The sequence below is a fragment of the Nycticebus coucang genome, chromosome 1 (assembly GCF_027406575.1).
Source record: "Nycticebus coucang isolate mNycCou1 chromosome 1, mNycCou1.pri, whole genome shotgun sequence".
NCBI lineage: Eukaryota > Metazoa > Chordata > Mammalia > Primates > Lorisidae > Nycticebus > Nycticebus coucang.
In genome coordinates, this window is record NC_069780.1 from 170,385,779 (window position 1) to 170,409,507 (window position 23,729).

The 23,729-nt window shown below is 40.1% G+C and overlaps 1 protein-coding gene across 5 annotated transcripts in view; it reads left to right on the forward strand.

The window, feature by feature from the left end:
- The window catches only part of DROSHA (drosha ribonuclease III), a 147,480-nt gene that overhangs the window by 12,437 nt on the left and 111,314 nt on the right, over positions 1 to 23,729 (forward strand). For 4 of the 5 annotated variants that reach the window (XM_053592711.1, XM_053592728.1, XM_053592719.1 and 1 more), the window contains 5 exons: positions 1,086 to 1,196; positions 1,445 to 1,676; positions 3,799 to 3,940; positions 6,064 to 6,218; positions 9,751 to 9,831. In XM_053592711.1, coding sequence (XP_053448686.1) covers positions 1,086 to 1,196; positions 1,445 to 1,676; positions 3,799 to 3,940; positions 6,064 to 6,218; positions 9,751 to 9,831 — 721 coding nt within the window. The remainder of the gene's footprint in view (positions 1 to 1,085; positions 1,197 to 1,444; positions 1,677 to 3,798; positions 3,941 to 6,063; positions 6,219 to 9,750; positions 9,832 to 23,729) is intronic. The other variant, XM_053592738.1, reaches the window with a different exon arrangement.

The window sequence follows — 23,729 nt, forward strand, 5'->3', positions numbered from 1 at the left end:
GGGAAGTGATCTGACGAGCGTGCAGAGAACAAAATGTGCTCATGATGAAGAAAGCTAACCTAAGACTATCATAAGATTTATTAAATTATGCTATATACTTATAAAGAACAGTAGGCATCCATTAAAATGGTTCAGCTATCGTGTTGAAATAGAGAGGAGTTCTTGATTTACTGTTGAATGAGAAGAGCAGGCTATTGAGTTCTCTTTTTGTAAAAACATGTATATATTTAGGTGTATATTCATCTATATATGTTTGTAAACATCGTTGAAATAGAGTGGATATCTCTGAGTGATATTATGGGTGATTTTTGCATTTTTTTGTTTATGTTTATACTTTACTATGGAATGTGCACATTTTACTTTAAAAGTAACTCTTTTTTTCTGGTAACAAAGCTAATGATGCATATTGTAATATTTAGAAAGTATATAAATACATGATCAATGTGTCTAACCTTCCTAATCCCTGCCCCCTGCCCAGTAAACACACTTAACCCGTATAATCACATAGCCTTTCCCTGATATAAAATTAGAAGTTAGTGGTACAGTTAAAGAAAATGGATAATCTGTGACTTTGATCGATGCAAGCTTTCTTGGATAGTGGCAACTTTGTTAGTGGAGCCGGACACCTGGCCTAATAAAGCAGTTGTTCTCCTATGCTGAATCCTCAAGGTCTGTATATTCTGCCTAAATTTCTTGGGCATAAATTAAAATCTACCCTATAGGTTTTCCCCTCTAGGTACATCTGTAGGCTGAGTCTTCGCAGATTTTAAACCCTAGGAATTCAAAGAGATGATGTTATTTTTTTTCATCCTTTTTTACTAGTGAATTTTTATTTGTGGGGATTAGAAGGAGTCAAAGTGTTGGTTGGCTAAGTAGCAATACCCAAGTGTGGGGTTCCAGAGAAGCAGTTAGGGGTGACCTACCTGGTTCTCTTGGACTATAGTCTGCAGGCAGAATTTATGGCCACGTCTTCTTTTTTGTCCTGGCAAAGCAAGACATGGAGGACTCAAAGCTGAGATTCTCATTGCTGAAATTGAGCATATGTGGAGATTTCCAAGTATTTCCCAAGTATCTTTCTCTTCTAGGAGTTACAGTTTATCGGTTGTTCCTGAATCTGCTGGATGCACACCAGAATCACCAGGGGAGAGTATTAAAAATACAGATTCTTGGGCCCCACCCTTGGAGGTTGTGAATCAGTAAGTAGATCTGGGGTGGGGCCTGGGAATTTGTATTTTTAAACAAGTAAACTTCAGGTGATTCTGATGCCACCAGATTGGTATTTGGGAATCACTCATTTAAAAAATAAATGCGGTAGTTTGGCATGAAATTTCTATTGTAGGTGAAAATTTTCTATTGTAGGTGAAAAATCAAACAAGTGAAATAATATAGTTTTTATAATGGAAGAGCATTTTTAATAATTAACCTCTTTTGCCCCCTTTTGAAGTCGCTCCCCAAGTAGGGAAAAGAAGAGAGCCCGTTGGGAGGAAGAAAAAGACAGATGGAGTGACAGCCAGAGCTCCAGCAAAGAGAAGAACTATACCTCAATCAAGGAAAAGGATCCTGAGGAGACGCTGCCTGACAAAAATGAGGAGGAAGAAGAAGAACTTCTTAAGCCAGTGTGGATTCGGTGTACCCATTCAGAAAACTACTACTCCAGTGACCCCATGGATCAGGTGGTAGGTCTGGAGTAGGAGAAGCTGCGGAGCAGGGTTGCTCCACCTCGGCACTGCTGGGGTCTTGGGCCAGATAATTCCTTATTGTGGTGGCTGCCCTGTGCATTTAGTACGTTCAGCAGCATCTCTGAACTCTACCCACTAGATGCCAGTAGTGACAACCAAAAATATGTTCAAATATTGTCATATGTTCCCTAGGGGGGAATAATACTCCTAGTTGAGAATCATTCCTATGGACAAAAGCTGTTTTTAAAACTCAAAGACCAATAGCATAGTAGGCTAATGAAAGTATCTCTTTATTCTACATTTTTTATGACACTGATAATCTTGATACCAGAGACTTCGTAAGCTCACCTGTAACTAGTTTATGCAGTTTGTGGGGGTGTGTGTATATGTTTTTCTCCAAAATCAGGAAATAAGAATTTGAGTTTGTCTTTTCAGACTGTATCCTTGACTACCCTGTTTCCCTGAAAATAAGACATCCTCCAAAAATAAGACCTACTTACAGGAAAGATAAGATGTCCCCTGAAAATAAGACCTAGCACATCGTTGGGAGCACACCTTAAAATAAGACACTGTCTTATTTTCGGGGAAACAGGGTAGTTCACTACCACAGGAAGTCTCCCATGCATGTTGGCTGCGTGTGGAAGGGGAACTATCATCAGTCACCCTTAATGGGCTATAGAGGGGCTCCTGATGTGCATACAGCCGGGGCCGGGTGCGTGGGGCCTGCAGCCAGCATGCTCATGGCCATGGCGGACTCTATGAACTCCTCCATATGCTTGCTTCTCTTTCCTTTTTCTTTCTTCCATCTCCAATTTATTCTGACACTCTCCCCTTTTCTCCCTTTTTCCGTCCTCTCCATGGATGCTATGCCTCCATCTCATAAGCAAGGTCTGTTTGCTTCAGAGTAGACACATGATAATGTTCATTGAATAAATGAAGGAGCGAAGGAATCACTGTCTTCTGATTTGGAGCATGAAAATTGGTGGCACTGGCTCAGCACCTGTAGCTCAAGTGGCTAGGGCACCAGCCTCATACACTGGAGGTGGTGGGTTTGAGCCCAGCCGGGGCCTGCCAAACAGCAATGACAACTACAGCCAAAAAATAGCCAGGCGTTGTGGCGGGCGCCTGTAGTCCCAGCTGAGGCAGGAGAATCACTTAAGCCCAAAGAGTTGGAGGTTGCTGTGAGCTGTTATGCTACGGCACTCTACAGAGGGTGATATAGTGAGACTCTGTCTCAAAAAAAAAAAAATTAGTGACATTAGTGCATGTGATGAGATAAGAGAGAGTTGTGTTGTTTGGAATTTTGTGGCAGTAGGTTCTATTTGGACTTTTATCTGTAGGGACCTTGGAAGGAGTTTTCCTTGTCTTTGGACAAAGGGGTTTGAGAAATCTCTCCTAAGGGTGGGATATTATACTTGATAAATAAGAGCAGGCTTTTAAGTGATTTAGATTGTGTGATGTAGGGAGGGAAAGCAATTATCCCCTCTTCTGGATATCACATTTTATGATTTGTCTTAATTTTTTGCATCTGAAAAGTCTGATTTTTACATTGGGAGATTACTAAACATTTACTAAAAACATTACTAAACATTACTAAACATTATTTACTAGACATTTAAAGTGATTTTGCAATCTAGAAAGAGAGTGGGTGAAAATGGAGCGCTTCCTCTGGGAAGGCATTGCAGAGTCCCTGTGTTTATGGTGTGTGTGCGTGTGTTGGAGAGATGGAGAAAGAAGATATAGAGGCTGTTTCTTTTCAGTCACTGGGTTGGTGTGGAAGATAAACTATCAGTGATTTTCAGTAGGAAGTGAACATTCCCTGGGAAGGTGTTAGTTGTCATGAATTCTCTGAGAGTCATGATTTTTGAAAAATGTCATATCAAAAGGGCAGAGATGAACAGTTTGAATGTTTCTGAATGTTGGAAAAGTACATTTACCTGAGGGCTGTGTCAACTATAAGTATGTGTTCCAGACCGTCATTACCAAAGTTGGGCATTTGTTTTTAAATGTTAAATTGAAAAACGATGCCATTTTTGTTCTTTGATCACCTGTGAGGTCTTATGTATGTTTATCGAGATCATTATTGTACTTCCTGATATTAATCCTTTATTTTTAAAAGGGAGACTCTACTGTGGTTGGAACAAGTAGGCTCCGTGACTTATATGACAAGTTTGAGGAAGAGCTGGGCAGCAGGCAGGAGAAGGCCAAAGCTGCCAGGCCTCCGTGGGAACCTCCGAAGACCAAGCTCGACGAAGATTTAGGTGTGTCACAGAGTCACTAGACCAAGACCTTGTACTCTTTTATCACAGCTTAATCATAGACTTTTGGGAAATATCCTGGAGAATCCTATATTGAGATTTCCTTTTCATTTTATTTCCCTTAATTATAATCATCTTATTTTTTCTTGTTTACATTCAGGAGAATGCATCAGATATCTAATATGCAAAGATCCCTCCCCCCCTTTTTTTTTATTGCAGTTTGGCCAGGGCCGGGTTTGAACCAGACACCCTCCAGATATGGGGCCAGTGCCCTACTTATTGAGCCATAGGCACTACCTGGGATCTTGTACACAAATTATGCAAATAAGGGTGTCCTTTGTAGAGCTGTCTCCAGTGTTCCTCTGAAAGCAGGAACATGTGGCCCTCGTTGGTCTTCTTTGTTGCCAGGTGCACCTGGTTTGATGAGGAGACAGCTGTGATGGCCCAACCCTGAAGGTTTCTTTCTACTCACATAGACAGTTTCCATAACATTTTCATATGGTGATCTATTTTGTTCATGTATATGTTAAATAGATGGTGACATCTTTGAGTAGGAAACTGCTTTTACCACTGTGTCCTTAGCCCCTGACAGAATGGCAGGCACGGATGAGACATTCAGTGTGCATTTACATGTGTGTTCTCACCTGCCTCGCTTCACTGTGTCTCACATGCTTACCCCATAATGGGTAAGTGCACGACTCAGTAGCCCCGTGGCTTGGGTTTGAATCCCTGCTCCACCTGACATGTGACTTTGGGCAAGTCATTTAATCTCTCTGTGCCTCAGCTTTCCCCTCTATTGAAGTTTTTAGGGAGGGCAGCATCTATTTCATACAGCACACATAAATACAACTCTGTAGGTGTTGGAATTTATTATTGTAAGGCTACTTCGTTAATCTCTTATAGGATTAATCTTTTGTGTCTTTTAAAAAAAATTTAAAAATACATACAACAAAGTTTGCCATTTTTAAGTGTATAGTTCAGTAGTGTTAAGTATTTTCACATTGTTTGCAACCAATCTCCAGAACCTTTCATCTTGCAAAGCTGAAACATACCCACTCCACCCATCAAGCAGTAACTTCTGAGTCTCCTGTCGGCCTGGCCTGTGCCTGGCTACCACCATTCTACTTTGGTTTCTATGAATTTGATCATGCCAGGTATCTTATATATGTGGACTCATTCAATAATTGTCTGTTTGTGACTGGCTTATTTTAGTTAGCATAATTCTACATCTACTTCTTTTTTTGGAGACAAGGCCTTGCTCTGTTGTTTGGGTTGGTGTGCAGTGGCATCATCATAGCTCACAGCACCCTCAAACTCCTGGGCTCAAGGGATCCTCCTCCTCCTTCGGCCTCCCGCGTAGCTGGGACTCAGGCATGTATGCATGAGATTAATTTTTCTAGTTTTTGTATGGATGGGGGGTTTCACTTTTGCCCAGGCCTCAAACGATTCTCCCCCAACAGCCACCATGCCCAGCCTTACGTCTGTTTTTATTCGGTCACTTTCAAGGACTGAAATATTCCCTTGCTACTATTGAGGGAAAAAATTTTAAATCTTCAATCTTGCATTTTCCTCGTTTAGTCTGGCATTCTCAACACTTACAGCTCCTCACCTCTTCGTATTTTTCTGTGGGGCCTGTGCTCTAGCCAGAGTCCATCTGTACTCTTACCTCCATGCTTTTGCCTATAGCCTTTCCTCTGAACCCCTTTCCTCTTCCCTCTTTATCAGCTTACTTTCACCCTGCCCCAGTTTCTGGGTCATGTGGACCCCTTCCATGAAGTCACTGGTGGACCTGACATTTTGTGAATTGCTACAGCTTTTTAAGTGTGAAGCCATGTGCTACTACTGTGTTTTTATTTTATCTGGTATTATTCATTAAGTCTTATTTTCTCTGTAAAAATATTTTTTTTTCTTTGCTTCCCCAACTAGATTGTGATAGCGTAATGGGCTATGTTATTTTTCATGGTACTGGTTAGCAGAGGCTTTGGTGCAGAGTAGGCCCTCAAGTATTTGCTGGAAGAATAAACAACTGTCCTTGTATTAAGAGGTTTAAGTCTTTTGCAAGTCTGTACAAAAACCAGTTTCTTAATTTTTCCATCTATTCGTGTTTTTCCCTCAACCTCCATTAGAGAGTTCCAGTGAATCTGAGTGTGAGTCTGATGAGGACAGCACCTGTTCCAGCAGCTCGGACTCGGAAGTGTTTGACGTCATTGCAGAAATCAAACGCAAAAAGGCCCACCCTGACCGGCTTCATGATGAACTTTGGTACAATGACCCAGGCCAGGTGCGTGTGTTTTTATGCATCACATTTATGGCTCTAGGCTCAGAAGATCCATGCTGGCTGGTATTGAAACTGAATTTTACTCTATCAGGGTTGGGTCATTCTTCAGAGCTGTTTCTTTTCAGCACCAGAGTTCAGTTCAGAGCATCTGTTCCTTGAATCATAGTTGACGATGTTTGTGAATTCTGTGTTGGAGACCAAGGTAATGCTGCTAACTCATTAAATTTGCAGTAGACGAAAGGAGACAGATGGTAGGATGAGAGAGACCTTGTAGGTCTTTTTAACAACAGTTCACCTGGGGTGTTTACCTAACAAATGCAATCAGTGTAACCTGGTTTCCTGTACCCTCAATGAATCCCCAACAATAAATTAAAAAACAACAATAAAAAAACAGTTCACCTGAAGGGTATCTTGCTGCAAAATAGTAAACAAGTCCTATAAAACTTCCCTGTTTTTAGTTGGTAACAGTCACAAGTCCTTGTAAGTTCTTTTCCTTTTTAAGTATGTTTAAGCTGATGATGTAATAACTGGACATAATCATTTTTATTTTTAATTACTGTTTTATGAAGTAATACATAATAAAAATAGTATCTTTATAAAAGATTTATATCTGACAAACATACAATATATACTAAATAGTATCTTTAATGCGTATGTTATTAAGCATAATAAATCATATGCCTACAAAATAATTTAAAATTTATATTTTGTGAATAAATTATACCTTCACATTATTTATTTATTATTTATTATAATGCCCTTCTTTTGGTTCTTATTAGATGACAGCTATCTACATTTTTTTTCTTGGTAGAATTAATATAGTTGGAATGCCTGACACTAATGTACTTTGTGGTACCTTTTGCTATCTTAGAATTGAACAGAAAGGTTGATAAAATTGTCAGTGCATTGATATATTGGTCATGTGTATGTTTTTTTTAAATAGCTTTATTGAGATATAATGCACATATGGTACAAGATACACACTTAAAGTGTATAATCTGATGCTTTAGTATATTCACAGGGCTCCACAACTGAATTTTAGAACATTTTTATCCTCTTGTAAAAGAAGCTCTTCCTCTGTATATGACCTTTTTAATTGACTTGTTCTCCTATCTAGCAAAAAGCCTCTAGCGTGATTTCTTTGGATTTCTATTCCTGTCAGAGATTTGCCAGCACCTTCTATAAAGTCTTATTATCCCCTTGTTTACTATATTTAGTTTTGTGTTCTTTGTACAATAGAACCTTATAGAGGGCTGCTGGCATGGGAGCCCCAACCCTGGTAAAAGGCAAACATGTTGGATGTCTGTGGGCTTCTCTGGAAATAGTGAGCACTAAGTGACTTTTCCACATTTTTCATCACAAGTTAGGACGAGCATTAGGAGTGTTAGGGGCAGCTCCTGTGGCTCAAAGGAGTAGGGCGCTGGCCCCATATGCTGGAGGTGGCAGGTTCAAACCCAGCCCTGGCCAAAAAAAAAAAAAGACTAAAAGGAGTGTGTTGTGACTTTTTATGGAATCCTATTACGTATCTTATTTATCACCTGTTACTTTAGATAATATCATAGTGTAATATTTCTTTTAGGTAACCACCTGGAGCTTTAGATTTCCCAAAAAGCTAAAGAAAGTTTTAGCTTCTCAAGTTAATACTTCTTTTCAATGTGTTATTGAGATTTTCTTTTTCTTTTAGAGACAAAGTCTTTGCTCTGTGGCCCAGGCTAGAGTGCAGTGGTATAATCATGGCTCACTGTAGCCTCGAACTCCTGGGTGCAAATCATTCTCCCACCTCAGTCTCCTGAGAAGCTGGGACTACAGGAATGTGCTAGTATGCCTGGCAAATAAATTTTTTTTCAGACAGAAGGTCTTACTGTTGCCCAGGCTGGTCTTGAATTTCTGGGTTCAAGCAATCCTTCTGCCCCAGCCTCCCGAGTAGCTGAGATTACAGGCATGAGTCACCATGCCCTGCTAGAGATATTTTATTTTATATTTTAATTGGGCATAATGAGTTAACACCTTAAGAACTTCAAAGTAATGTGTGTTGATACAGTAGAACCTCTCTGTAAGTTGACCACCCAAGGGACGGTAACAGACTGAAACTGTGCTCACACATACATGTGGTGCATGTCTGGCCTATGAAAATTAGGTCAACTTAAGGAGCTGGTCAGTGTAGCTGGTCAACTGTGGTGGTTGTACTGTATGTAATGTATATATATATTTTAATTAATACAAAGAGAATGGAACTCCACTTTCCCACTTTCTCCCTCTAAGCTCTGTTCCCCTTTTTGATTCAGTATTACCATTTATACTAGGTAATCTTAGGAAAAGTGGCTTTTAAGGCCCGTCAGATTATCGTCTTTGTTGTGCTTCTTTCGGCTTCTTGCTCAAATAAATGATCCGTTTTATTTGGATGGAGCACTACGTGGGCTTTCTGCCTTCTCATTTTTTCTCATGTGTGCTGATGCTTTGTGTGGCATAACCATCTTCTTTTCTCGTCCAGAACTTCACTTTTCAACTCTTTGAAGGCTGAGCATTACCTCCCTTCACAGTGCTTTTTTTTCTTTTAAATTGCTGAGCATTTCCTGGATATGTCGTTCTCCCCTCTAGAGTAAGTACACGGACTCTGCTCTATTTTTTGGCTCCATCCTTAGCACTTATCTTTGTATCTGAGAGGTATTCAAGAATTGTTCACTTACTGACTCGTGTGAGTGGAGTTCGTGGCACTAGAATGAATTCAGGTGAAAAGAGACATAGCCTGACCTGACCAGTGTTGTAAATTTTTCTGGTTCTTGTAGGCATTTTCTTCTCTGCTTCAGAGATAGGTTTTAGTTTCTTTTCTTCAAAACATTTAATCTGCAGGTCACCTTCAAAGCATTGTATATGTTCCTCCAGGACATAAAATATGCTTTTTTTTTTTTGGTAAAAGAGTAATTTTTACTGAAATAAGAAAGAGGAAAAAAAATGTACTGAGAAACAGGAGGGGAGGATGGGGACAAACAGTGTGCTGACATTGATATTTTCTGCCCGGCTGCACAAATAACTCGGGAATGCAGCGTTGTCACACCGTTTCCCTTTATCAGACAATATAGACAGTTTGCAGCTTTATTGGTTTTGGAACATCCGTTTAATCTTCTAGCCATGACAGCCTCTTTGGAGCTTCAGTGCTCATGACATTAAAGCCCACACAGTTTCTTTCTTTTTTTTTTTTTTTTGTAGAGACAGAGTCTCACTTTATGGCCCTCAGTAGAGTGCCGTGGCCTCACACAGCTCATAGCAACCTCCAACTCCTGGGCTTAAGCGATTCTCTTGCCTCAGCCTCCCGAGTAGCTGGGACTACAGGCACCCGCCACAACGCCCAGCTATTTTTTGGTTGCAGTTTGGCCGGGGCCGGGTTTGAACCCGCCACCCTCGGTATATGGGGCCAGCGTCCTACTGACTGAGCCACAGGCGCCGCTCAGCCCACACAGTTTCCAAAGCATCTTCATGCATGGTATGGATTTTTTTCCTCCAATAAAAACAAATTATTATATTGTGTTTCTGACAGATGAATGATGGACCACTCTGCAAATGCAGTGCAAAAGCGAGACGCACAGGAATTAGGCACAGCATTTATCCTGGAGAAGAGGTAACTGGTTTGGGTTATTATGTTTGTAAATGCTGAGAAACCAGAAGTAGACAGATGTTGTTGCTATTCTTTTCCCCATAAATGAAATAATGCCATTGAAATGCTCTCTGCATATTTCCTGATAGTCTCTGTTTACTGATAATTGCAGAGGAAAAGTACTTGGGTTTTGGGGGTGAAGTGGGGGAATATTAATGAGGAAACTCCGAAAAGTTTTGGAAGGTTCATTATTTAAAATAGGCAATTATTTGATATGTGTTTTTTTTATTTTAAGTGTTCTGAAACTGCACTTATTATAATATTTTTTCATGTTTTCATTATAAATGGTTATGAATTTCCCTGGAGAAGTGCTGTTCCTAAACTGTTGTGAGGCCATGTCTCTCCCTGGGGGTGGGTAGAGTGCAGTGGCATCATCATAGCTTCCTGCAACTTCAAACTCCTGGGCTCAAGCGATCCTCCTGCCTCAGCCTCCTGAGTAGTCAGACTAGAGGCATGCATCATCACACTGCCTAATTTTTTCTATTTTTAGAAATAGACCAGCTCAGGCTGGTCCAAACTCCTGAGGTCAAACTATACTCCAGGCCTGGCCCCAGAGTGCAAGGATTATAGGTGTGAGCCATCGTGCCCAGCCTGGTAGAGTCTTATATAACTACTCTTTTGCAATTGTTTTCCAGCTGTTATCTTTTATTTTTATAAGCTACTTTTATTAATCCTAGGATTATCACTTTATGATTTGGTGCATTATGTTTAAACATTATGTATGTAAATCCTTAATTTCTATTTAAAACTTATTTGAGACCGTAACAATAATTGAAATGAAGATTATGAGATAGTATCTGATTATTTAAAATACTTGCCTCACTTCTGCCTCATTTATCTTTGAAAGTTGGCTACTGTGAAGAGGAATTGTGCATCAAGGTGGTATCTTGCGAGTGTTTGTACATGCGCCACAGGCTGGCAGCACGGAGTGTTGACTGGAGATCAGCACCTGTGACCAGACCATGGCGGTGGGATAGAGCAAATGCAGATGTCCACCTGTGCGTGGCCTGGTCACATTTGTCGGAATTCTCTTGTGTCAGGCTAGAATGGCCTATATACCCCTATCTCCCACTAGCCGGAATGGTATCATTCTGGGCTCTCAGCATGGCTCATCATAGCTGGCCAGTTGGATGTTTGGCAGTAGCGGAAGTCAGCTTAAGAAGCTTAGCCTTGGTAAGTGGGGTCTATGCTGCTGGGCTTGTGTGAAGCCTCCATCCCTGCTACTGTGGCCACTTTATTCATGTGCCCCTCCTGTCACTCTGGAGTGGCCGAGGGCAGAGGCTGGCTGACACCAACTACCCTAGCTGTTTTGTCTTCTTGGTGTCTTAATACCTTCCGTGGTGGCCGCTCTCTGATGGAGTCCATGTGTGGTGTAGAACTTGTCCTGCTCCCTCCCATTTGTCCACCCACAAGTCTCTACCCTGAGACCTTCTCATCCCCGATCTTCTGACCTTTTTTCTTCTAGGCCCCTGACCAGCTGGCATTGCCACTTGCTTCTGCCCATGAGTCCATCTGTAGTCTAACTTCAGGCCACTTCTCTTTCCACGCAAAATGGGTGATCAGGTACACCGCTTGAAAGTTTGCCCATTGCGGGAGATTTCCCCATCACTGTCTTTCAGAGCCATGGCTGAGTGGGGTGGTAGTGATCCATTTCCAGCTTGGATCCACTTGCCATCTGACCCATTCACACCAAGCTTGGGCTTGTACTTCTGCTTTCCCTCTTGTATTTTTAGTCATCAGCTAAAGAAAGGGTGTTGGTGAAGCAGTGGTGGAGCTGTGGGGATTTCGGCCACTGTCCAGGCAGCTCGTTTGTACCTTTTGCTCCTATGTATTGATGCTGGATGTACCAACTCTATCTCATCATGGGCTGTTGCTGGTACTTTATTACCAGCTGGTACTGCTGGAATTAAGCTTGTGATGGATGATCCTGGCCACATGTATATCTGACATCTGTTAGTCAGGCTTTCCATGTCTACCAAGACCCAAAGGCACATAATTCTTTTTTTTTCTTGTATTGTTGAGGATTCATTGAAGGTACAAGAAACAAGGTTACACTGATTGCATTAGTTAGGTATAATCCCTCTTTATAATTGTGTCTTGCCCCCAAAAGATATGTCATACACCGAGACCTCCACCCCTTCCCTCCTTCCCTCTCTCTCCTCTTCCTTCTCCCATCCCCCTCCATCCTTCCTTCTCTCTGCTCTTCCCTTCTCCCACCCCTCACCATGTACTAGTCATTAATTGTCCTCATATCAAAAATGAATACATAGGATTCATGCTTCTCCGTTCTTGTGATGCTTTACTAAGAATAATGTCTTCCACTTCCATCCAGGTTAATACAAAGGATGTAAAGTCTCCATTTTTTTTAATGGCTGGATAGTATTCCATGGTATACATATACCACAGCTTGTTAATCCATTCTGGGGTTGGTGGGCATTTAGGCTGTTTCCATGTTTTGGTGATTGTAAATTGAGCTGTGATAAATAGTCTAGTGCAAGTGTCCTTAAGGTAAAAGGATTTTTTTCCTTCTGGGTAGATGCCCAGTAATGGGATTGCAGGATCAAATGGGATGTCTAGCTTGAGTGCTTTGAGGTTTCTCCATACTTCCTTCCAAAAAGGTTGTATTAGTTTGTAGTCCCACCAGCAGTGCAAAAGTGTTCCTTTCTCTCCACATCCATGCCAGCATCTGCAGTTTTGAGATTTTGTGATGTGGGCCATTCTCGCTGGGGTTAGATGGTATCTCAGGGTGGTTTTGATTGCATTTCTCTAATAATTAGGGATGATGAGAATTTTTTCATATGTTTGTTAGCCATTTGTCTTTAGAGAAGGTTCTATTCATCTCTCTTGCCCATTGATATATGAGATTGTTGGCTTTCTTCATGTGGATTAATTTGAGTTCTCTATACATCCTAGTTATCAAGCTTTTGTCTGATTCAAAATATGCAAATATCCTTTCCCATTGTATAGGTTGTCTATTTACTTTGGTTGTCTTTTTAGCTGTATAGAAACTTTTCATTTTAATTAAGTCCCACTTGTTTATTTTTGTTGTTGTTGCAATTGCCATGGAAGTCTTCATAAAGTCTTTCCCCGGGCCAATATCTTCCAGTGTTTTTCCGGTGTTTTCTTTGAGGATTTTATCGTTTCATCCTTTAAACTTAGGTCTTTTATTCATCTTTAATCCATGTTTGTGAGTGGAGAAAGGTGCGAGTCCAGTTTCAGTCTTTTTTTTTTTTTTTTTGTACAGACAGAGTCTCACTTTATGGCCCTCGGTAGAGTGCCGTGGCCTCACACAGCTCACAGCAACCTCCAACTCCTGGGCTTAAGTGATTCTCTTGCCTCAGCCTCCCGAGTGGCTGGATCTACAGGCGCCCGCCACAACGCCCGGCTATTTTTTGGTTGCAGTTTGGCCGGGGCCGGGCTTGAACCCGCCACCCTCGGTATATGGGGCCGGCGCCTTACCGACTGAGCCACAGGCGCCGCCCCAGTTTCAGTCTTTTACATGTGGATATCCAGTTCTCCCATCACCGTTTATTGAATGAACAGTGATTCTTTCCCCCAGTGTATGTTCTTGTTTGGTTTATCAAAGATTAGGTGGCTGCAAGATGTTAGTTTCATTTCCTGATTTTCTATTCAATTCCAAATGTCTATGTCTCTATTTTTGTGCCAGTATCATGCTGTTTTGACCACAATGGCCTTATATAGTACAGCCTAAGTCTGATATGCTGATGCCCCTGGCTTTATTTTTATTACTAATTACTTTTATTTTATTACATAATGCCTTAGCTATATGGGTTTTTTTTTTTCTGGTTCCATACAAAATGAAGAATTAATTTTTTCAAGTCTTGGAAGTACGATGTTGGTATTTTAATAGAGATGGCATTGAATCTATAGATTGCTTTGGGAAGTATAGACATTTTAACAATGTTGATTCTTCCCAGCCATGAGCATGGTATGTTCTTCCATTTGTTAATATCCTCCGCTATTTCTTTTCTTAGTGTTTCATAATTTTCTTTATAGAGGTCCTTCACCTCTTTTGTCAGTATATTACTAGGTATTTCATTTTCTTTGAAGCTATGGTGAAAGGAGTGAGTTGTGTCCTTAATTAGCCTCTCATCTTGACTGTTATTGGTATATACAAAGGCTACTGACTTGTGGACATTGATTTTATATCCAGAGACATTACTGGATTTTTTGATGACTTCCAGGAGTCTTGTGGTTGAGTCTTTGGGGTTCTCTAAGTATAAGATCATATTGTCAGCAAAGAAGGAGAGTTTGACCTCCTCTGCTCTCATTTGGATGCTCTTTATTTCCTTGTCTTGCCTAATTTTATTGGCTAGAACTTCCAGCACCATGTTGAATGGTAGTGGCGATAGAGGACACCTTGTCTGGTTCCATTTCTAAGTGGAAAAGCTTTCAGTTTTACTCCATGCAATAAAATATTAGCTGTGGGTTTGTCATAGACAGCTTTGATCAGTTTAAGAAATGTGCCACTGGGTGGTGCCTGTGGCTCAAGGAGTAGGGCATCGGCCCAATATGCCAGGGGTGGAGGGTTCAAACCTGGCCCCAGCCAAAAACTGCAAAAAAAAGAAAAAAAGAAATGTGCCACCTATGCTTATGCTCTTCAGTGTTCTAATTAGAAAAGGATGTTGGATTTTATCAAATGCTTTTACTGCATCCATTGAGAGGGTCATATGGTCTTTGTTTTTTCTTCTGTTGATAAGGTGAATAATGTTTATGGACATAGGTGTGTTAAACCAGCCTTGCATCCCTGGGATGAAACCTACCTGATCATGATGAATGACTTTTTTGATGATAAGCTGTAATTTATTGGCTAGGATTTTGTTGAGAATTTTTGTATCTATATTCATTAGTGAAAATAGTCTGAAGTTCTCCCTTTTAGTTGAGTCTTTTCTTGGTTTGGTATCAGGTTTGCTTCATTTGGAAAATTCCTTTTTCCTCAATTGTTTGGAATAATTTCTGCAGTGTGGGAATAAGCACTTCCTTGAAGGTTTGATAGAATTCTGGTGTGAAGACATCTGGACCAGGGCATTTTTTTTGTTGGGAGATTTTTTATTGTTTCTTTGATCTCAGTGCTTGAAATTGGTTTGTTCAGGAGATCGGTTTCTTCTGCGCTAAGTCTAGGGAGAGGGTGTGATTCCAAATATTGATCCATTTCCTTCACATTGTCAAGTTTCTGGGCATGAAGTTTCTGGTAGTATTCAGAGATGATCTCTTGTATCTCTGTGGCATCAGTTATTTCCCCTTTATCATTTCCGATTGGGGTTGGTAGAGATTTTACTTTTCTATTTCTAGTTAGTCTGGCCAAAGTTTTATCTATTTTATTTATTTTTTTCAAAACACCAACTCTTTGTTTCATTAATTTTCTGAATGATTCTTTTGTTTTCAGTTTCATTAATCTTGATTTAATTTTGAATGTTTCTTCTACTGGGTTTAGGTTTAAATTGTTCTTCTTTTTCCAATTCCATAAGATGGCTTGTGAGTTTGTTGATGTGCTCTCTTTCTGTTTTTTGGATGTAGGCATCTAAAGCCATAGATTTTCTCTCAGGACTGCTTTTGCTGTATCCCACAGGTTTTGGTAGCTTGTGTCTTCATTGTTATTATGCTCAAGGAAGTTAATGATTTCCGTTTTATTTCTTCCTGCACCAAACTGTCATTCAGCATAAGGTTGTTTAATTTCCATGCCTTTGTGTGGGGTTGAACATTTTTGTTAGAGTTGAGTTCCACCTTAATGCCTTGTGGTCTGAAAAGAGATAAGGTAAAATTTCAATTCTTTTGATTCTGTCGAGCTTTGTTTTGTGTCCTAGGATATGATCAATTTTGGAGACTGGTCCATAGGCCAATGAGAAGAATGTATATTCTTTAGCTTTGGGATGGAGTGTTCTATAGATGTTTGTCAAGCATAGTTGTTCTAGGGTCTCATTTAAGTCCCTTATATCTTTGTTTAATTTCTGTTTAGAGGTTCTGTCCAGCTCTGTAAGAGGAGTGTTAAAGTCCCCTGTTATTATGGTGTTATAGGATATCATATTGCTCAGATTACTTAAGGTTTGTTTCAAGAATCTGGGAGCATTTAAGTTAGGTGCATAAATATTTAGAGTTGAAATGTATTCCCGTTGTATTTTTCTTTTGACCAATATGAAGTGTCCATCTTTTTTTTTTATTTTTTACTTTAGTTGCTTTAAATCCACTTGTATCTGATTGCAACCCCTCTTTTCTTCTGTATTCTCTTTGCCTGAAAAATTGTCTTCCATCTATTTTTAACTCTTTTGAGGTTAGGTGTGTTTCCTGCAGAGAGCAAATGGAAGGTTTTTTTATCCAATCAGCCAGTCTATGCCTCTTCAATGGGGAATTCACAACATTAACATTTATTGAGGTAATTGGAAAGTATGGTAACATTCCTTTTTTTTTTCCTTTCATTTTATATGATCATTTTAATAAATGCATGTAGAGGAATCATAATTTAACCCAGAGGTTAGCAAACTTTTCTGTAAAGGGCCAGATAGTAAATATGTTTGGTTTTGAAGGCCAGATGGTCTCTATTTCAAATACTTAATTCTGCTGTTGTAGCTCCAAAGTCCTCAAAGATAATACACCAATGAACAGGTATGGTATGGTTGTTCTAATAAAACTTTATTCACAAAAACAGGTCCTAGACTGGTTGGTTTTGGCCCACTGACCTACTTGCTGACCTCTGATTTAACCTGTCACCTACATGTGGGACATTTCATGGCAATTTTTTCTCATTAAGAACAACACATAACTATGCTTGTGTGTGTGTGTATATATGGATATGTATATATGTGTACATGTGTGTCTATATACAGTATACATACATGTATGATTCATACAGATGTATAGGATTCATAGCCACGTACAAGATTTGCATATAGGATTCACACCACACGTAAGATTCAGATATACAGTATATACATGCACACATGTACATGCAACACACACATACACACACACACACGTACACAGAAGGTGCCAAAAAATGTTTACAGACTTTAAGAAAGGAAAAAAGTCCATTAAAATTATAATACTCAATGTATACTGATAACAAAAGATGAATACAAGTCACTTTGAGCACCTCTTGTAATTGCAGAAATTAAACGTGATTTGAGTATTACAAATTTAATGGAGTTTTTTCCTCTCTTAAAATATGTATACCTTTTGGGTGGTGCCTGTGGCTCAAAGGAGTAGGGCACTGGCCCCATATGCCAGAGGTGGCGGGATCAAACCCAGCCCTGGCCAAAAACTACAAAAAAAAAAAAAAAGTATGACTTTTTGTGGGCATGCTCTGTATATCCTTGTCTGATGGCATCCCTAGGATAAATCATAGGATATATTTTTCCTGTGATTTCATAAACTGTGGACTCAGTTTGCTCTCATGTCCTCTAAGAAATGCATTTTGCCCAGGTCTGGATTTAAAAACTGTCTTTGACAAGAGTCTCCTTCAGGTCTTTCATGTAAGTACAATGTGATTGTTTCTTTTTTTTTTTTTGCAGTTTTTGGCCATGGCTGGGTTTGAACCCACCACCTCCAGCATATGGGGCCGGTGCCCTACTCCTTTGAGCCACAGGCACTGCCCTACAATGTGATTGTTAAGAAGATCCTTCCTCCAAGCAGAGCCTGCCAGGGAACTTCTTTCTTTTTCTTTTTTTACAGAAGGAGTCTAGCTCTTTTGCCCAAGCTGGAGTGCCAGGGACCTAGTTTTCTTTGTTTTATTGTTAAATCATAGCTGTGTACATTAGTGCAATCAAGGGGTACAATGAGCTGGTTTCATATACAATCTGAAATATTCTCATCAAACTGTTCAATGTAGCCTTCATGGCATTTTCTTAGTTATTGTATTGGTACCCATTCTAAGATGCACCGTAGGTGTGGCCCCACCCATTACCCTCCCTCTACCCTAACCTCCCCCCTCCCTTCCGCTTCATTGGCCCTTTCCTCATAGTCTTGTGCTACAGTTGGGTTGTAGCCTTCATGCGAAAGCTATAATTTAGCTTCATAGTAGGGCTGAGTACATTGGATACTTTTTCTTCCATTCCTGAGATACTTTGCTGAGAAGAATATGTTCCAGCTCCATCCATGTAAACATGAAAGAGGTAAAGTCTCCATCTTTCTTTAAGGATGCGTAATATTCCATGGTATACATGTGCCACAATTTGCTAGTCCATTCGTGGGTCGATGGTCACTTGGGCTTCTTCCATGACTTAGGAATTATGAATTGGGCTGCAATAAACATTCTGGTACAGATGTCTTTGTTATATTGTGATTTTTGGTCTTCTGGGTATAAACCTAGTAAAGGAATTACAGGATCGAATGGCAGGTCTATTTTTAGGTCTCTAAGTATTCTCCAAAAAATCCTTCCAGAAGGAACGTATTAGTGTGTATTCCCACCAGCAGTGTAGAAGTGTTCCCTTTTCTCCACATCCACACCAACATCTCTGGTTTTGGGATTTTGTTATGTGGGCTACTCTTACTGGGGTTAGGTGATATCTCAAAGTAGTTTTGATTTGCATTTCTCTGATGATTAAGGATGATGAGTTTTTTTTAAGTGTTTGTAGATTGTGCTTCTGTCTTCTTTAGAGAGGTTTCTCTTCAAGTCCCTTGCCTGCCCTGAGATGGGATCACTTGTTCTTTTCTTGCTAATACGTTTGAGTTCTCTGTGGATTTTGGTTATTAGACCATTATCAGAGGTATAACCTACAAATATTTTCTCTCATTCTGAGGGCTGTCTGCTTCCTTTGCTTACTATGTTCTTGGCTGTGCAGAAGATTTTTAGTTTGATCAGGTCCCAGTAGTGTATTTTTGATACTGCTTCAATTGCCTGGGGAGTCCTCCTCATAAAATATTCACCCAGGCCGATTCCTTCAAGAGTTGTCACTGCATTTTCTTCAAGTATTTTTATAGTTTCATGTCTTCAGTTAAAATCTTTTATCCAGTGAGAGGCTATCGTAGTTAATGGTTAAAGGTGTGGGTCCAGTTTCAGTCTTCTATAGGTTGCCAGCCAGTTTACCCAGCACCATTTGTTAAATAGGGAATCTTTTCCTCACTGAATGTTTTTAATTGGCTTGTCAAAGATCAAATAACAGTAAGTAGCTGGATTCATCTCTTGGTTCTCTATTCTGTTCCAGGCATCTACTTCTCTGTTTTTGTGCCAATACCATGCTGTTTTGATCACTATCGATTTATAGTACAGTCTCAGGTCTGGTAGCGTGATTCCTGCTGCTGTGTTTTTATTGCTGAGTAATGTTTTGGCTATTTGAGGTTTTTTGTGATTCCATATAAAGTGAAATATTATTTTTTCAAGATCTTTAAAATATGACAATGTAGCTTTAATAGGAATTGCATTAAAATTATATATTGCTTTGGAGTATAGACATTTTAACAATGTTGATTCTTCCCAGCCATGAGCATGGTATGTTTTTCCATTTGTTAACATCTTCAGGTATTTCTTTTCTTAAAGTTTCATTGTTCTCTTTGTAGAGATCTTTCATGTCCTTTGTTAGATATACTCCCAAATATTTCATCTTCTTTGGCACTACTTTGAAAGGAATAGAGTCCTTGACTGTTTTTTCACCTTGGTTATTGTTGGTATATATAAAGGCTACAAATTTATGGGTGTTGATTTTGTAGCCTGAGACATTGCTGTATTCCTTGATCACTTCTAAAAGTTTTGTAGTAGAATCCCTAGTGTTTTCCAGATATACGATCATATCATCTGCAAAGAGTGAACGTTTGTTCTCTTCTGACCCTATGTGGATACCCTTGATCGCCTTTTCTTCCCTAATTGCAATGGCTAAAACTTCCATTACAATGTTGAAGAGCAATGGAGACAATGGGCAACCTTGCCTGGTTCCTGATCTAAGTGGAAATGATTTGAATTTAACTCCATTCAATACAATATTGGCTGTGGGCTTGCTGTAGATGGCCTCTATTAGTTTAAGAAATGTCCCTTCTATACCAATTTTCTTAAGTGTTCTGATCATGAAGGGATGCTGGATATTATCAAAAGCTGTTTCTGCATCAATTGAGAGAATCATATGGTCTTTATTTTTTAGTTTGTTTATGTGCTGAATTACATTTATAGATTTACGTATATTGAACCAGCCTTGAGACCCTGGGATAAATCCCACTTGGTTGTGGTGTATAATTTTTTTGATGTGTTGTTGGATTCTGTTTGTTAGGATCTTATTAAGTATTTTAGCATCAATATTCATTAGTGATATTGGTCGATAATATTCTTTTCTTGTTGGGTCTTTCCCTGGTTTGGGGATCAAGGTGATGTTTGCTTTGTAGAATATGTTGGGTAGTATTCCTTCTTTTTCTATATTATGGAACAGGTTTAGTAATATAGGTACTAGTTCTTTTTTAAAGGTTTGGTAGAATTCTGACGTAAAGCCATCTGGTCCTGGGCTTTTCTTTTTAGGGAGATTTTGTATAGTTGATGCTATTTCAGAACTTGATATAGGCGTGTTCAACATTTCCACTTCATTGTGGCTAAGTCTTGGCATGATTCCAGGTAGTGGTTGATTTCTTTCAGATTTTCATATCTCTGAAAGTAGAGTTTCTTGTAGTATTGGTTAAGGATTTTTTTAATTTCTGAGGGGCCTCTTGTTATTTCATCATTACCATTTCTGATTGATGAAATTAGAGACTTTACTCTTTTTTCGTAGTTAGGTTGGCCAAAGGTTTATCTGTTTTATTGATCTTTTCAAAAAAACAACTTTCGGATTTATTGATCTGTTTGTTGTATAGTTCTTTTGTTTTCAATTTCATTTAATTCTGCTCTGAATTTAGTTATTTCTTTTCTTCTGCTGGGTTTGGGGTTGGAGAGTTCTTCCTTCTCCAGTTGCTTGAGATGTCCCATTAAGTTATTAACTTCCTCTCTTTCCATTCTCTTGAGGAAGGCTTGCAGGGCTATAAATTTTCCTCTTAGGACTGCCTCTGCAGTTCTGGTAATTCGTGTCTTGATTGTTGTTTTCTTCCAAAAATTTGGTGATTTCCTTCTTAATCTCGGCTATAACCCATCTATCCTTCAGTATAAGGTTGTTTGGCTTCCAAGTTTTTGAATGGATATGCAGGTTCCTGTTGTTATTGAGTTCAACTTTTATTCCATGATGGTCTGAGAAGATGCAAGAAATAATTTCTATTTTTTTTTCAATTTTCTGAGGTTAGATTTGTGGCCTAGGATATGGTCGATTTTGGAGTATGTTCCGTGGGCTGATGAGAAGAATGGATATTCAGTTTTGTTGGGATGAAATGTTCTGTAGGTGTCTGTTAAGGCCAGATGTTGAATGGTTAAGGTTAAATCTAAAATTTCTTTGCTTAGCTTCCTTTTGGAGGATCTATCCAGCACTGCTAAAGGTGTGTTAAAATCTCCAGTTACTATGGAACTGGAGGAAATCAAGTTGCTCATGTCTGTTAGAATTTCTCTTATAAATTGAGGTGCATTCTGGTTGGGTGCATAAATATTAATAATTGAAATCTCATCATATTGAGTATTACCTTTAACAAATATGAAGTGTCCATCCTTATCCTTCCTTATTTAAGTTGATTTAAAGCCTATTGCATCTGTGAATAGGATTGCAATGCCTGCTTTTTTCTACTTTCTATTTGCCTGGAGTATGGATGACCATCCCTTCACCTTGAGTCTATATTTGTCTTTTAATGTAAGATGCGATTCTTGTATGCAGCATATATCTGGCTTGAGTTTTTGTATCTGGTCCGTCAACCTGTGCTTCTTTAGACGACAATTTAACCCATTCACATTGACAATATTGATAAGCCTTTCAAGAGTTCGGTGGATATTTTTAATCTTTTTGCGACTGTGGAAGTTTGAATTTGATCAAAATTTTCTTGGTGGGTTTACTTTTGTGGTGGAGGATTACACTGGTCTTTATGGAGCATAGGTCTGAGAATATCCTAGAGAGCTGGTTTAGTTATGGCAAATTTCTTCAACATGTGAATGTCATTGAAGTTTTTAATTTCTCCGTCATAAATGAAACTCAGTTAAGCTGGATACAGGATCCTGGGTCGAAAGTTATTTTGTTTTAGGAGATTAAAAGTTGATGACTATCCTCTTCTAGCTGGAAAGGTTTCAGCAGAGAGATCTGCAGTTATTCTAATATTCTTGCCCTTGTAGTTGATGGTTTTCTTTCATCTGGCTGCTTTCAGAATTTTCTCCTTCATATTAACTTTAGTGAAATTGATTATGATGTGTCTGGGGGATGTCTTATTTGGGTTGAGTCGTGCTGGAGTTCTAAAACTGTCTGAATTTCAGAATCTGAAATTTCTGAATTTCAGAATCTCTTGGCATGTCTGGAAAGTTCTCCTTCATAATCTCATGGAGAAGAGACTCTGTGCCTTGTGAAGCCACTTCATTGCTTTTGGAGATCCCTATAATATGAATATTGGTTTTCTTCTAATTATCCCAGAGTTCTCTGAGAGAGTGATCTGCTTTTACCCTCCATTTCTCTTCCTCTTTGAGAGTTTGGGAGCATTCGAAAGCTTTGTCTTCAATGTCAGAAATCCTTTCTTCTGCTTGCTCCATTCTATCACTGAGGGATTCTACTGTGTTTCTCAGAGCTTTGAGGGCTGCAACTTCTTGTCTCGATGTGTCAAAATCTTTGGTTATGTGGTCTTTGAATTCGTTGAATTCTTGAGATATCTTTTGGGTTACTGCTTGGAATTCTAATTCAATCTTATTTGCTATCCAGATTCTGAATTCGATTTCTGACATCTCAGCTATTTGTTTGTGCATGGTATCTTGTGCTGTGTCTGTCCCATTGATCCTTGGGGGAGTTGATATACTCTGGTTATTCATATTGCCAGGGTTTTTCTGTTGATTTTGCCTCATGATGTTTTTCACCATTGCCTCTGGCCATCCTCAGAGTTGGGGCGGTGTCTCTCCAAGATTAGACCCCAGCGGGATCACTCTATTGTTGCTGGATCTTTGTAGGGAGTGACCCTGTTTAGTTCCTCTGGGGCTACCCCAGCCAGGGCGGTCTGGTTGTGGAAGTAGCTCCGGAGTGTGACACACCCGGATCCAGCAACAGGGTGGGAGGTGTTACGCACAGTTCTGGGAGTGCCTGGCGCCCAGTGACTTTGGCACAGGGAACCCAAGGCTCCAGCTGTCTCTGGCCAGGAGGAGCGCTGTGCACACAGGCCAGGAGGGCTCCGGAGGGCACGCAGCTACCAGAGTCCCTGGCTAGACCAGCGGTTCAGTGTGGAGGTAGGGTGGGTACAGGAGGGATGATGCAGGGTTGCGCGGCTCCCACATTTCCTGGTCAGGGCATGCGGAGGCCCGGTGCGTCGCGGGTCGGGGGTCGTAGCACAGCCCTTATGGAGGTCCGGGTGGTGCCAAGCCCAGGAGTTTGAGGTTGCTATGAGCTGTGACGTCACAGCACTCTACCCAGGGCAACAGCCCGAGGCTACATTGTGCCAAAACCAGTCTCACTCTGCCCCTGAGGGTAAGGCTGTAAGGCAGCTCAGTCCCCACCTTTAGGCTGCTCAGTCACTAGGTTACTAGCTCCTACCCGATCCTTGCTCTGTGACCCTGAGGGCAGAGCTTGCCAGGGCAGTTCTCTCACAATGGCTCCCTGCAGACCACAGCTGAACACTGTTAGCTCTGTCCGGCTCAGCAGCTCAGTCTGGGGCCCTAGACAATACCCAAAGTTCTCTGCACTCCTGCTCAAGCTCTCCCCAAGGCAGTTCAATTGAGTGCCAAGTCCAAAAACACCGAAACAGTTCACAGGTAAGGCTTTTCCGGTTTGCAGTCTCACTGGTGCTTGTTCTTACGGCTGCCGGCAGGATTAGGTTGATCAAACACATGCAAC